Source organism: Chroicocephalus ridibundus, chromosome 1, assembly GCF_963924245.1.
Source record: "Chroicocephalus ridibundus chromosome 1, bChrRid1.1, whole genome shotgun sequence".
NCBI classification, from domain to species: domain Eukaryota; kingdom Metazoa; phylum Chordata; class Aves; order Charadriiformes; family Laridae; genus Chroicocephalus; species Chroicocephalus ridibundus.
The window spans coordinates 183,646,024-183,661,292 of NC_086284.1; the positions used below are offsets into that span (position 1 = coordinate 183,646,024).

A 15,269-nucleotide genomic window follows, 5' to 3' on the forward strand; every position below is an offset into this window, starting at 1 on the left:
GTCATCTTATAGCTAGCTTGTGCCTAAACTAAATGTTAGCTTTAAGAACAGTATAGGAAGTTTCTAAATCTAATCTCATCAGGGGCAAAAAAGAAAAATAACAATCTGTCACTACCAATCTCAATCTCTCTCCTTCCCCTTTTCCATAACTCCTCCTAAAAGGAACAAATTGCCACAAAGAAAAATTAAAAGCAATTTAATCCATTTCACAAGGATCTGTTCTTTTTCAAATTGTGTTATGTTCCATTTCCTGTTAAGCTTTCTACAAACAAAGCAACAATGTTAATTTCCAGTGCAGAAGTGGAATGATAACTAGGTAATGGCTGGTATAGGCAAAGACTTGTACCAGCCCACTTGGATGGCTCTGCTGATTGCAAACTCTTGGGTCCAACTGATACTACGTGTTCAGTTACAGTAACTAATTCCACAAGAAAGAGTAGCCAATACTCTGCCATAGTATTAACAGGAGTGATGCTGTTCATTCATAAACATCTGCTGGTATTCTAAGTAGACAGGAGTCAGCCAAGAGGGTCTCAAACACAGAATTACTGCTCCTCCTCCAGACACTCAGGAACATCGGGAATCTGGATTATACCTCTCTAAAGCGAAGCTTTTCATACTCCTTATTTCACACACAACTGATTAAGCCACAGCCATCATATTTAGTAGTAAGTTCAAGCACAGACTTCTTCACAACATCCGATTTAAAGAACTTCTAATAAAGATTAGCATGTTAAAAGCTTTTAACCATCAGATACTGTATATCTTCAGAAAGCCATATTTAAACTCAAACAACAGATTAAATATTTAGCCCACACTCAATGCTTTACGTTAGCCTACTACATAAGACGTATTTACCTGTGCTTGCAGCCATGTTACGAGTGTTTCCCTAATTAGCTGCTGCTGGACTTCAGTGAGTTCAGAGTATCTGAAACAAAGCATAATGAGACGAAAATACAACTGCCTTATGACAAGCACAACACTGAGTAAGGCAAAACTCTTTTAATATGGCACATAATACTGCACATTAATGTAAATCAAAGGTTCCTAGAAAAGGAATTTACACAGATATTTGCATGTTAAAATTTTGACTCAAAGACATAAGGAAAAACATTTTGCCCATCTCAATAGATTACATTTTGAGGCACTACTGCCTCCTGTATTGGAGTTTGCAGGAAGACTGCTCTACCAGGGACAGGACTTATGACCCTGAGAAAAATACACATTTGACCATAAGCCATGGGGAGAAGGAAGCGGCATCTGTATACGCTCAAATTTGTTTACTACGCATTGAAGACTGTCAATAGTGAGGACAAGGAAGTCCTTCACTGATCTGACTTACAGTACATTTATTATCAGACATATGTCAAAACAAAAAAAAGGCAAACAAGTAATTCCATTTTACATCATACATACAGTCTTGGCAAAATTTGACATTATAACCAGCCTACCTCAAATACTACCCACACGACATGTTTCTTCCCAGGACTAGCTCAGCCAAGAACACTCTCCTTGCAATATCTAGCTATAGCTTTGGTACTGCCCCTAACGGGAGTAACTGCTGAGTGTGGCTCCAGTGTTCCTGGCACAAGTAACTATTCAATAAGGAGACAAAAAAAGCAACCCCACTGAAAACGCTCAAAGAAAATAAGAAGCAGGAAAGCTAGAGAAAACATACTGCAGGAAGCAGATGACAGGAGTGGAACAGGCAGAGGAAGGTGTACAACAAGGTAAAATCAGGTAAATAAAAAATCACAGAAAGTTAAGTCTTTCATTTTTGCTCTGATACATAACTGTGAAAATCAGTCACAAAATACATCTTATTCCTATCTAAAGGCTGACACACGTTTAGTGTATTGGAACCAGTTACGGTGATATTCCAAAAAACAGACACCTCTGCCATGGCATTCAAGTTCTGACCAAAGAAGCCTGAAGTGTGGAAAAAAAAAAACCAAAAAAACAGTTCCATGCAATTATTTCAAAGTATTTTTTCCTAAACTTCTGATTCTACAAAAACATCACACAGTGAAAAGACTACTTTCTCTTAACGTCTCTGCCACGGTTATTGAATGAATAGGGCTTTGTCTGAAGTCCAGGAGTCTGTACTAAGCAAGGCTGCTGCTTGCAGGTCTCTCTTCAGCAAAAAATCAGTGAGAGTACAGAATAAGGCTTGAATCTCCAGAAAGGAAGGACTAAGTTTCAAGCAATTCTTGGTAATTGGGTCTGGTTGGAATGACACAGGACTGATTTCTCTTTCAGTAATTTTACTTTTCAGTAAGGTTTCTTCTAATGCTAGGGAAAATTGCATTTTTAGCAGACTCTAGTGTCTGAATGTGTGAAAATATTTACCTTATAGCCAGCTATGGTATGCGAGTTTCAAGGTCTCCGTGTTTTCGAGCCTTCCAAGTACAGGGATGAGGAGGAGCGAGACCTGGGCACTTGACCCAAGCTGGCCAACAGGATTATTTCATACCACAAATGTCACATTCAACCTAAACTAGAAAGCTTGCTGAGGAGCTTTCTCTTCCTTGATGGTGGCAGTCCTGAGCACTTCTTGCCCCGGTGCTGGACTCCTGAGCCCTTCCCTTCCTCCCAAAGCCATAGCACTCACAGTGTCCAACATTTGCTGTCCACTGCTGGGAGTGCACAGCTTCCTGCTGCTATAATTGGTTGAGTATAATCCTCATATATTTTATATTGGTATTGGGATCAATACTTGTTCTTTGGTATTATTAATGTTAATTCTTTAGTCTTATTCTATTTCAACCCTCAGGTTTCCTGATTACTTCCTGATTCCCCTTCCTGGGTGGAGAGGGGTCATCAGGTGATAAGAATAATTGCCTAAATAACAATAAATTGTTGTGGGTTCTTCAAACCATAACAGTCTGTGTTGGGCCACACACAGGTGTTAGACTAGCTAAGTAGAGCATGCTGCTCAAAACCCAACTACTCCTCTCCCAGCAAAGGTGAATAAACACAAGGAAGTCCTCTGTACTAGATTAAAGCCACCTCATCAACCACATTGAGATGAGAGATAGCATTTACAGGTTTTTTTGCAAGCAGAGTAAAAAGGGAAAATTAAATATATATATATATGGCCAGGGTCAAGAAAGATTACTCACTTGAACTTAATTTGATGTTCCAGAACTTGAAAGCAAAAGAACTTGATGTGATCATCACTAAAAAAAAAAAAAAATGCTGTTACTGGTGGAAACATGGTATGCTTCTCTGGGAAGAAAAAAATTCCTCAAATATTACAACTAGGTGGTGATCCCTTTGACAAATCAAGAATTATTGTGCACCACAGAAAAATGCTACTGCTATTACTTCAAAGCAAAAATAACAAATACACGAGCAGTTCATTTGGTAAAAATGAGAAACTCTTAAACTAGTATTTATATTTGCTATTATAATCCTTTTTTTTTTCCTATAGCCAGCAATTTGCTATGCTTTGATTTCACTACTGAACATACAAAACCACAATGCTTGTTGCATCCTGCCTTTATAAAAGTCTGTCAGGCTTCAAGAATATGTTTGGGGTCCATTAGCACACTAAGCACAAGTTGTACATGGTATCTTAAAAAGCAAAGCTACAGACAACCTGAGATATAGATTAAGAAGGGACATTCCACATGCCATATAGTTTACATGCATTTTTTATCTTATTATCTAAAAATTGTAGCAATCAATGTATTTTGGTAAAGATTACCTGTATATACTCTGAGCTAACGCTTCTGCACAGACTTGCCAAGCATCCTGAGATATTTTCAGCTGCTCAAAGTAGGCTAGTGCCTGCAACCATCCAAGTAAGTTTCATTGAAAAAAAACCCAAACAAACCACACATCAAGACAACTCATTCACATTTAGACTCACATTTAAACAGCTCTCCTTCAAAAAAAACCAAACAGTATTTGGATACATCCAAGTATTTATACGGCTCCCTAATTACCATAGCACAAGAATGTTTCTTTAAGTGTTAATATCGTTAAGTACCCATTTCCACTTTACATTTAATATAAAGATTTTTGTTACTTGAAAATAGAAGTCATAGAATCAGAAATGTTGAGGTTAGAACGGACCTCTGGAAACAGAGTCAACTAGAAGAAGTTGCTCAGGGCCTTTCCGCTTAGGTGGAAGTTCATAGCCAAGTTAAAATTCCTTTCACACGTTCTAAAGAGAAAGTGATTTAGATTTTTCACTGAAAACAACTCGCTATTTTTGTTGCGCCACTCTGGCTGTACTCCACACCTCAAGAAACATTCAAACACTGATCACCTGACAACTGTCAGTTTATGAATCTATTACAAGACTGGAAAAAAACTACTAATTTTTTTTTCCTTTTAAATCAAGTTGCTTATCAGAACTTCTAAGTAGCTTTTGACAACAGTTAACTTGATCTAATTGCTTTAAGATTTAGTGTGGCCTATTATACAAAACAGTAAAGTAACTTTTGAAACAGAGATTAGATTAACAACAGATTTCAATTCTATGAACGCATGCATTTCAATAAGGTTTTTTTTGGCTGTTGGGTTTGATTTTGGTTTTTGCATTAGTTCATAATTGTTTCTATTCACCAAAGTAATTTTCCAAAGTATTTATTCAGCGAGTTGAAAAGTCCTTAAAACAAGAATTCACTTCCTATAGGTTGTACTGGTAATTTTCTTATACTGAACAGTCTTACTAGAAATTGTTTGATACTTCCTTCATCTTTTACAGCTTACACGATTAGAGAAAAGGTAAGTCACTTTTTACTATAAAAATATTTCAAAATTAGGCAGACTACATAGGTCAATAAATCTATAAGGTCAAATTTTACAGTGATATTCCATTAACAGAACACTAACTACATCCATTCTTTCAAGGACAAACACCCAGAACCAAAACATTTAACAGGCTGTTTAACAATACTAGGCTGCACCAAACCACATTTTTAACTTTCTTATACATTCCAGGATTTGCTTTATGAACACAAACCCAAGGTGTTAACATCCACATTTCTGAAAGATTTTACTGGAGGTTATCTTGTAGACAGTTAAATCAATTTGATAATCAATCAGTAAGCAGAAAGATTTACTCATTAAGTTGTTTTATAAATTGTAATGCCTTTTCATAGCAGCATCTCTCTTTTATGAAGTAACGGTTACCCACACACCATGATTACTTTCTTAACCTACTCTACACTAATACAAGCTTTGCTACAGTTAAAAACACCCATTTCATTAAAAGACACTAAAGGTAGCTAATCTATTCAAACAAAAAACAAACCCCCACACCTAAGAATTCAAAGGGCAATTGCAAGCAACTCATTGTTTTCAGCAGCTGCTTTTCATTCTGTAAGGAGCTGAGCAACAAGTACGAAGAATTGAAAGGACTGAAAAAGTCAGAGCCCAGAAAAATAAATTCTACGCACGTTAAGTGTAATTTCACAGAACTGGTGACACACAATCTTGAGCTTACATGCTTGCAACATGACTTTGTTTTGTACTTGCCACCTCAAACCCTACGTATTGGTTAACCAAAAAAAACCACCAACCCCAAAATGAGACTTTTGCACTGAAACAGCACCCCCAATTATTAGAGAGATAAGCAAGTTAATTACATACTCTTTGTCTGAAGTCCGCATCAGCATTTGGGTTTAGCCCTAAAAGGGCTTGTTCATCCATCTCTATTGCTATACTTGTTGTTTCCTACTCCTAACTGGTTTGCCCACTTCTTCTAGAAGAGAAGCTACGATCATCTGAAAACAGAGAAAGAGAAACTTTATTTGCTCAGCAGAACAATAAAAATTAAAAGCAGGACAGCAACGACCACAGAAATTTGCCCACAAACCTCAAACGCATAGTATGTACCCCACTAAAACATGAATGTGCAGAATTTTGATACAGATATCAGAATTTTAAGTCCTTTCGTCAACTTTTAATGGTACTAAATTTCTTATTGAATAAGGAAAATTTGAAGCGTCCATATATTTTAGTTCTCTTGAAAAGAGCTCTTATCATCTTAACCAGCAAAGAAATGACATGATGTGTACTATTCAACTGAACTATTCAAATTTCAAGCATGCAGAGGTTTCAGCAAGATATGACATAAGCATAAATCAGCTACTTAAATGATAGCGTGCTGTATTTTTTTTCAGCACCACAAACTTCACAACTGCAGAAAAAAAAAATAATCTCTACTCATCTCTATAATATTGTTAAGATGCTTCATAAACCCATTTATGAAGTATTTCCCCTAGGGGGGCAAAGTCATTAGGAGGTCTTCCTTCTAAAGCAAGCGCACACAAGAGAAGTGTCATAGAAATTAACCACAAAATACATCATACTGGGTTGTTAACAAAGTTTTCTGTTCCTACTAATGGGTGCTGATTTACTAGCAATGATTTTTATTTAGAAAATTCAATGCAAAATTACCAAGCAAGCTAGACAAATGTTCTAAAGATGATGTGCCTCTACAGGCTGTTCTGCAATGCTCTGGTAAAACATAGGGAATTAAAAAAAATAAAATACTAGGATGCTGTTAAACAGCAAGAGGGGACAAAAGTCCATCTATCCTTCAAACCCTCCCGCCACTGATGTACCATGGTAACACAGTTAATTAGGCCCGAAATAAGGCCTTGTTACATAAGGATGTAGGAGGTAGGGGAAAGAAAGATAGACAAGAGGAAGAGATGAAATACAAAGCAGCTGTGGTTTCAAGCTGCCTACATGCCTATAGGTAGAACTTCCGATTTCTTAGTATTGCGTGTCTTGTGCACGCTCTACTGTTCACCCTCCCCCACTGGAAGAAAGGTGGCACAGTGACAACTGGCAGCGAGTGTGCCTGAAAAGGAGAGCCCAAAATTCAACACGGTAACAGACAGACATTTCTATAAAACTCATTACAGAATACACTAGAACAAAATGCATCATGAAAGGCAATTTAGTAAGTAAAATTGAGTTCGTACCAAGAAAAAATTGCAGGTTGTAGCAGTATAGAAACCAGAAAATCTGGAACAAAGTGATGACTCGTGGCAAAACAAGCTTCACACACTGCTTTACGACACAGAGCAATCCCGCTCAGGGTCAAAAACCTCTAGGGATTAAAGCTGCTCTGCTGAGTCTTCTCCCTCTGTGTCCCTAGCCCCCAGCTTGTGTTCCCCATAATCAACATTCAAATAAGACAGACTAAAATAAAGGTAAAATGCTGAAGGGAAAGTGATTTAATTTTTTTTTCCAGCATCTTTCGATTAGGGTCTAGTCCCGAGTTATACAAGTAAAACTATTTAGTATACAGAAGCCTGTTTTTGGCACGTTTTCCTACTGATATCACTACATGATCTGCCCAAAAGGTAGTAATCTTCTACACCTGGGTGACAAGTTTTACTTTTAAAAATAACCTGGCTCAAATATGTATTCTCTTCACTTGTTTAGCTAACAGCAATGCCAACCAGTTCTACTAATTTTGTATATACTACGTGAGCATATTTAAAATTTCACCTTCTAACATATAGAAAGCTCCTTTTCTCAGAGTTTCAGCTTGACTAGCCAACTCTAGAAGACAATTAATGAGACTGATTATTTGAATGAGCCTTTTGAGAAAGCTAACAAAATAGCTTCTCATGCTCTATGGTTTTAGTTAGGCAGGCAGCTTTTCCACCACAAATCTATTTTACCAGCCAGTTACATGTCAAAAGCAAAATCGACATGCAATTTTAGTAGTACTTACAGTTCACAAAATCCATTGCAAGATATACTCAGCTATAACATCAAGTATGCCATTAAAGCAAGTTTTATTTATAGAAAATAATCAATAACATTAATAGTTAATATGCAGCTGTGTAGAAAGTATTGCCTTATTTACGTAAAGACATTTTTTGTTAAGTAGTACACTATGCTGGGTGGCAAAGTCATCTTACTGTAATTAGCAGGGTGCAGCTCCTTATTAGTGAAGTCATACAGGTATATGCAGCTCTCATCAAGATAGTTAATTCCCTTTCACATATTAAATATTTATAAATGCATTTGATAGTAGAGAATGCTTTCAAACAGGAAAGCAGGAAAAAAACGTAGTCACACTTCAAGTGGTGAAGACTACCCAGTTTAACAATACTAACATGGTCAAAGGCATGCAACTTGGGCCCAGATAAGCCCTAATAATGAAAGCAATCAGAGCGTTTTAAGTAGAGATGCTAACCATGGGAACAATTAGTAATTAAAGAATACTTCATTTACAGCACTCATTTTAGGTATTTACAAGATTGTGACAGCACACAAGGAGCTAGTGACATGCTTCATTTTAATTCCCGCAAGTTTTCTCTTTAATAAAATAAAAACAGGAACAGATCATCCTTTGCATTCTTTTTTGATTTCTGCTTTGCTTGCTGCAAACCTTGAGCATATTTACAGCTTCTAGAGCCTTTAAATTGATCTAACACACGGTTAAAACGAACAGTTATGTGACCACAGCTAGTTCGAGAACTTTTCAACTGGACTAGCAAGCTGTTCTTTTCAGAAGTGACATATTAGGTCTTCACTTCAGGCACATTCCTACCGGCCAGGAATTCCCTGTGAGGAGTAAGGCCGCCTTGTTCCACCCCCCAGACTCGGTGAGAGAGCCCAGCCCCCCCGGGCCGGAGCGCCAACACCGCTGCGTGGCTCAGCCGAGGAGGGCGATCAGCCCCCGCCGCCTCCGCATCTGGGGCGAAGACACCCGGGGCTGACACCGAACCCTCTTAGTCCCCTTCCCGGGGCGTCCGCAGGGTGACAAAGCGCTCCTCCCGCGGCGGGACGGCGGGGGAACCACCGCACCGAGCCACGCCGAGAGCAGCGGAATATGGAGGTGCGGGGGAGGTCCCTCCCCTCACGCGGCAGCCCAAGAGCTCACGGTTACTTCCTTCCCCCCACCGGAGCCATAACGGGGCGGGGAGGGACGGCGACCGAGGCAGCTCCCGCCACCTGCAGCGAACGTTAGAAGAGAAAAATCCCGATATGTTGCTCGGCCGCAGGCAGGCAGCCCCAGCCCCCCACCGCCTCACGGAGGACCGGCCCGGCAGGGACCGACGGAACGCGGCACCTCCCGCTCCCCCAGCAGCGGGGCCGGGCGGGGAGGCTGCAGTGTCTCCCCCCCACCTTCCCCAGAGCTGCAGAGGAGGCGGCGCCGGGCTGACTGGAACCGGCCGGGTGACTCGAAGGAACCCGCCGCCGCCAGCTCAGCGGCGACGCCCGCGGGCGCCCACAACCGCCCCTTCCCCGCCACCGAGGCGCCGCGGCCCCCGCCGACGACCGGAGGAGGCCGGGCCGCCCCCCCCGTAACCGCCGGGCTGAGTCACCCCACGCCGCGTGTCCCCGTCCCTCCCGACGTTACCTTCCCGGTCACTACTCCATCGCGGCGGCGCTGCCGGCTCCCACCCCCACAGCTCCGCGGCCGCCACGAGCATAGAGAGCGTGCCGGGCCAGGCCGCGCCGCCTCGGCTAGCAGCGGCAAGAGGAGGAGGAGGACGCCCAGGGGAACGGCCCCCGGGAAGGAAGGCTGCCCCCGCCCCTCAGCGGGGCTGCCGCGCCGCAGGACTACGGCTCCCAGCCTGCCCCGCGGCGCCCGCCCCGCCGGCCCGGCCCAGCCCGGCCCGCTGTGCTCACCTCCGCTCTCCCACCGGGCGGACAGCGCGGGGCACGCCGGGACGGGCCAGCCCCGCGGCACCCTGGGAGGCGTAGTCCCGCCCCCTGCGGCACCTGGGCGTGGCCTCCGCCGCCCCGCCCCGGGCACGGCGAGTCTGCCGCTGGTGCCGTGTCTCAAAGCAATCGAACCCATTTAACGAACGGGGACTGGCCCGTTCCGCCCCCAGACTCCCTCCGGGATCTGGAAATCGTGCTCCGTCAGCGGCGTGACCGGCTGGGGCCGGGCCTCACCGCCGCACACCCGGTGCCGGCTCGGCGTATGGCGGGCGAGGCGAGCCGCTCGGCGGGTCGCAGGCGGCGGGGCCCGTGGGGAGAGAGGTGACCCAGCTGGTGTCTGACACCGCGACGCGGGGCTCTCCCGCAAATCGCTCTGCAACGATGCCACGTACGCGGGGGTTGTGCGCGGCTGCGGAATCAGACTTAAAGGCAAAAACGGTCTAAGCGCGAATAACGGCGGCAACAAGATCCATCCATTCACAAAGTCGCTACAGCAGCGTTGCCGTTAGAGTGTCTTTTAAGGCAAAACCACGTCCGTCTCGTGGCTGTAGAAGTACGGTTTTCAAAAGCACGAGGCGCGCACAGCACCCGGGACCGGAGCTCGTCGTTACCGCACAACGTTCCGAGCTCAGGGCGCGCCGGTGCTCGAGGCCAGCCGCGAAGAGGATCCCGCCGAACCGGGCGTGCGGGAGGAACCCAGGGCCGCAACCTCACGGTAGCCGACAGCCCCCATCTCCCACGGGTGAGAAAGGTTCCCCCGGCAGCCCCCCGGTCGCCCCGACGGGAGCGCGGTGTGGGCTGTCCCCACCTGGGGCCTCCCTGCCACGTCCTCCACGGCAACACCGGTGGGGGCTGGAGTCACCCACAGCCGGCACTCTTCCCACCGGGACCATGCGGGTCCGCAGCCACGGTGACGAGGAGAGGTGCCCGCGGCACCGCCGGCTCCGGTGCGTGAGGGAGAACGAGCTCCCACCAGACCCAAACCGAGCCCCACCGGACATGGGGCCCCCGCGGGCCCGGAAGCCAGCGCTGGCCGCCGCGGGCGGAGATTGACGGCTGCCTCCTCCAATCGCGCTCTGCTCACAGCCAATGGGCGGAGAGGGCGGGCGGGGGCGGGGCTGCCGGCGGGCGGGTGACGGGAGGCGGCGGCGCACGCGGCCTTTCCTTTCCTGCGGGCCGCGGAGGAGGCAGCACCATGAAGGCGTCGGGCACCGTGAGTGAAGGCCAGGGCGCGGGGGGACACGGCCGGGACCGGGTCTCGAGGCCGATGCTGGAGCGGCCGTTGGGAGGGCGGCGGCGTAGGCTTGCGGTGCTGGAGAGCAGCTTCCGCGCCCCAGCGGCCCTGCCTGGGCCTTGAGGGAGGTGAGCGGCCAACATGGCGGCGGCGCCGCTCCCGCAAGGCGCGTGAGGAGGCCGCGCCGCCCCTGGGCGGGGGCCGTGGTCCGCGGGCGGCACAGCTCGGCCCGCGGGGTGATCCGCCTGGGCCGGTGGTCTTTCTTTTCCTCTTCCCCCGGTTTGGTCTCGCCACGGTGCCTTCCACGGGGTGGGGCCGTGACGGGGCGACGCGAGGTCAGGCCGATGTGGAGGGGCTCACGCTGCGGGCGGCCTATCTTTCCTCTTCCTCCAGCTGCGGGAGTACAAGGTGGTCGGGCGATGCCTGCCCACGCCGAAATGCACGACCCCCCCTCTCTACCGCATGCGGATCTTCGCTCCGAACCATGTTGTGGCCAAGTCCCGGTTCTGGTACTTCGTTTCTCAGCTGAAGAAGATGAAGAAGTCTTCTGGAGAGATTGTGTACTGTGGCCAGGTGCGAGATTAAAAACCTAAAAAAATAGGAGACTTATAAGGAATTCTGGCTGGTATATGTGGAAGGAATTTATATGAAGTGTCATTATTGGGGGTGAGGTTGAAATCCTTCAGTTGCTGTGAAGCTGAAAAACTTTTTTTTTTTTTTTTTCAAAATGGCGGTATCTGTCCAGTAAACTAAAAAGAAACCTACATCCCAGCACTTCAGAGTTATGAACTGTGCCACTGGTCGTTGCTGCCATCTGGTTCTTATGCTTCCTTCATTGTGAAACACTCATCATCTAGATGTATATATATATATATAGATGTGTATATGATAGTCATCTAGACATTCGTAATCCTTGGAGCATAGCTGTCTGTACGCTTACACTCCTCTACCTTGATGCTTAAAGGATATTCTTTAGAGCTGAAATCTTATGCGTATTTTTCTTTCCGTGCTGAATTACTAAGACTTGAATGTAGCTCTGTTGGTCTGGGGAAAGAGAGCAAATAATTGGTTTTGGCAATAAAACTTACCGCAGTGATTTCATTAGAGCTCTAAAATATTAATTCTTAAACTTGTAAAATGCTGAGGGTGTACTGTCTCTAACTACTTCTTTGCTCTTGTGTAATTGCAGGTGTATGAGAAGTCCCCTCTGCGGGTAAAAAATTTTGGCATTTGGTTGCGCTATGATTCTCGTAGCGGAACTCACAACATGTACAGGGAGTACAGGGATTTGACCACGGCTGGTGCTGTCACTCAGTGCTGTAAGTACAAGTAACCGGGGTATGAAATGGTAGGACCGGTGTATAAGCACAAGATTAAATCTTAAATCAGGAATAAAGTATGCTGACTTGATCCATGATAAAATAACTGAAACACTGGAAAAATAAAGTGGGGAGTTCCCAGAGAAGTCCATAGATGCTTATGTATGAACTATGTGGTATCTTATTTGTTACCACTCTCCATACAGTTTCTCTAGCTGAAAATATTCCCACTTCATCTTGGTGTGACTTCTTACGATTCTAGTAATGAGTTTTGCTATGCAGACTGAGGGTTTCGTGACCTTTTAGGTGCTGTATATGTTTCTTGCATTACATTTATTGTTTTAAAATAATTGAGTATATTTTCCCAAGTCTTGTGGAGAGAATATATAGCATCTGTCCTTTGGAGAGCAAGTTAAAAAAAAAAAAAAAGCACAGGGAGAAAAAAAAAAAATCAGTGTTGCCTCAAGATCTCATTCCCTCGGTTCAGGGAGAATTAAAGCTTGTCCTGGTTTCAGTCTGTTGTGTGAAGTATTGACCATTTGTATAGCTGATGCTGTTGATATTTGAATCTGGAAGTGTTATAAATTCTACTGAATGCACATAAAAACCCAAGGAATATTGTTCTTAATAATGATATTCTTGTCATGTGTGCAAATATTAAATGTATCTTGTCGCCTTTCAAAAGCTGAAGTGCTTTTGAAAGTGAAATTTAAGGTTCTACATTAACTTACTATATACTTGTTAATTAATTTACTGAAGGACTGCTTAAGAGACCTGAGTGTTTAATTTGTCATGATACAATCACTTTGATACCTTTATGTTCAAGAATACTTTTGACAGGTAAGTTTTTAATAGGTATGTTAGATCTTCATGGGAAGCATTGTAAGGACAATAGTACTTTAACAGGCATATCTTGTGGAACTAGCTATGGACATCATGATTTGAAGACAGTGATTTTCACTGCCACAGAGGAATTTTTAGGTAGCCCATGTACAGATGGCATCTTCCTGTTCTGAAAACCTGATTATGTGGGCTAAATATCAGTTCGCATTTCTACCACTTGTCAATTTTAAGAAAAGTTAAGATAACCTCAGAGCCTAACTTTACTTGCCATGTTCCTTTTGGAAGGGAATTTTTTTTGAAGTTTACATGTCTTTCCAGTCATCTTATTGCAGTGTTGATTCTGAGTCCCAGTTTTCTTGTGCAACACTTGAAATAGTCCCACGTAGATTACTCTGTATGTGTGTACCTTCTTGAAATCAGGCAAAAAGAATAAGATGGCACTTTCTTGGAGGAGTTCAGTTATGAGTTCCAGCATTTGCTGCTCTGCATGTTGGTGCTGTGATATTTCTGTCATCACTTTAGATACTAAAACCAGTGTGATTAAGTAGAGTCAATCAAAAATTTCAAAACTTGTAGATGGTACTATAAACTTTTCCTGAAAAGATGGTAGTAAGATTTTTGAACTGAAAATGTCTTAGGATTTATTTTTAATGAGTTCTCTTGTTACAGACCGCGATATGGGAGCCCGCCATCGTGCCCGTGCTCACTCTATTCAGATCATGAAAGTTGAGGAAATCGCTGCTAGCAAGTGCCGTAGACCAGCTGTCAAGCAGTTCCATGTAAGTGAAGTAGCGTTGCAGTGGCTGGTAGGTCCCGCTCTGACAGTGGACTGGAAGGGAGGAGCTCTTGCCTGGTACAGGTTTGCTTTGCAGGCAAAAATAGGAAGGGAACCAAACTTGCAAGCATAGGTTTACAATTATGTTGTATTATGATCAAGACTTTTAACGCTAGAACCGTATGAAAGAAAGTCAAACTAAAACAAATGTGTATTATGTTTCAGAAACCTTGCCTTTAACAGGCATTTCTTTCAAAAAGAAGTGCAAAACTAAGGCATCTGTTAGCTCCTATGAAGTATATCTAATCTGTGGATGCATTACTTCTCTATACATAAGTTGGCAGTTGAATATAGCTTAGCTATTTATTGCAAACTATTTTCTGTTGTTCACCTAATATCTCAATTAACATAGAAACATTTTTCTTGCAGGATTCTAAAATCAAGTTCCCTCTGCCACACAGAGTTCTGCGTCGCCAGCACAAGCCACGTTTCACCACCAAGAGACCAAATACTTTCTTTTAAATAAGAAAATGTGCTATCAGCTCTGTGTTGTAATAAAGGTCTTATTTGAACCTTTTACTCACAGTTGTCTCTTGGAAACTGTCCTGGATACCTAAGAGTCCCCCTCCCTGCTCTTTATTTTCTGTTAACTATTGGCAGCCTGCTATTTACAGCTATAATTGCCTTGAAACAGGTGAATGTTTCAGGTGCTGACTTAAATTACCAAAATACCCCTACAATAGACCAAAATTTTAATAACCAGCTTTCCAGGTCAGAGTAAGTCTGTTGTCAGGCACAGGCAGCTATAAAATCCTATATTCGTTTTGTTCCTTAAGCACGCTAAGTAAATATAGTTGAATTCAGGAAGAAGGCAGCTTTTTGTGCATTGGGAGCTCAAACTTGTCAACTGTGAGAATAAAGACCTCAAAACTTCAGTTAAACTACTTCAAGTTTAAAGCACTTAAAGCCAAAACTTCAGTTCTAACCTGAATCTTTTCAAGGACATTACACACCGTTCTGAATTAACTCATGTATGCCTACAGAGGTGCCTGCACCGAGAAATGAAAAGTGGTGAGGGGCTTGGCAGACTTACTTTTGATATTAGACCAATTGTTCTGATGAAAACGGATTTTTATATCCGAAGCCAATCCTTAGGCTACTCTATTTACAACATAATGCCACAGTAAAAAAACTGTGTTGCAGGCACTGTGTAGTTAAGGTTAATGAAAAAGGCTGCTTCATTCCTGAAGTAATTTTTTGCATCTGGTGCCTATTTTAAATTACAGCATGGTTTGAGTGTTCCCTGGACAAGAGGTAGGCAGCTAGTTTAATTAGTATAGGGGTCCTGCCCAGGGTTAGAGAACTGGTGCTGTGTTTTGTCTAGATGTCAACTTAAAACCAAATGTGGGTGTGAGTAGAATGCAGGGAAATACTGTCCAGAGAG

At 43.8% G+C, this 15,269-nt stretch overlaps 2 protein-coding genes and 1 non-coding gene across 12 annotated transcripts in view; 2 read left to right on the top strand and 1 right to left on the bottom strand.

Annotated features, from left to right (window-relative positions):
- XPOT (exportin for tRNA) overlaps positions 1-10,648 on the bottom strand; it is a 30,377-nt gene extending 19,729 nt beyond the window's left edge. The window contains exons 1-5 of one of the 10 annotated variants that reach the window (XM_063323041.1): positions 10,463-10,648; positions 5,605-5,738; positions 3,710-3,792; positions 3,123-3,179; positions 859-928 (exon numbers count right to left, since the gene is read on the bottom strand). In XM_063323041.1, the coding sequence (XP_063179111.1) occupies positions 859-928; positions 3,123-3,179; positions 3,710-3,792; positions 5,605-5,664 (270 nt within the window). In that variant the 5' untranslated portion in view covers positions 5,665-5,738; positions 10,463-10,648. Of the gene's footprint in view, positions 1-858; positions 929-3,122; positions 3,180-3,709; positions 3,793-5,604; positions 5,739-6,712; positions 6,837-6,947; positions 7,406-9,346; positions 9,489-9,618; positions 10,413-10,462 lie in introns of those variants that run through there. The other 9 variants (XM_063323040.1, XM_063323039.1, XM_063323043.1 and 6 more) reach the window with 9 other exon arrangements.
- Positions 10,649-10,738: 90 nt separating this feature from the next.
- Positions 10,739-14,404, top strand: RPL18A (ribosomal protein L18a). Its single transcript, XM_063323051.1, has 5 exons — positions 10,739-10,867; positions 11,282-11,461; positions 12,078-12,207; positions 13,720-13,829; positions 14,255-14,404. Exons 1-5 carry the CDS (start codon positions 10,850-10,852, stop codon positions 14,345-14,347), a joined length of 531 nt encoding a protein of 176 aa, XP_063179121.1. The 5' UTR covers positions 10,739-10,849; the 3' UTR covers positions 14,348-14,404.
- On the top strand, positions 12,801-12,932 carry LOC134510487 (small nucleolar RNA SNORA68). Its single transcript, XR_010069625.1, has one exon. It is a non-coding gene; the product is annotated as a small nucleolar RNA SNORA68 (small nucleolar RNA).
- Positions 14,405-15,269: the final 865 nt, after the last annotated feature.

What these genes read in the sequence shown, in the direction of transcription:
- RPL18A (XM_063323051.1), top strand. An exon ending in AGATTGTGTACTGTGGCCAG is followed by an intron (nt 11,462 to 12,077) that starts GTGCGAGATTAA and finishes GTGTAATTGCAG; the next exon opens with GTGTATGAGAAGTCCCCTCT. An exon ending in TGGTGCTGTCACTCAGTGCT is followed by an intron (nt 12,208 to 13,719) that starts GTAAGTACAAGT and finishes CTCTTGTTACAG; the next exon opens with ACCGCGATATGGGAGCCCGC.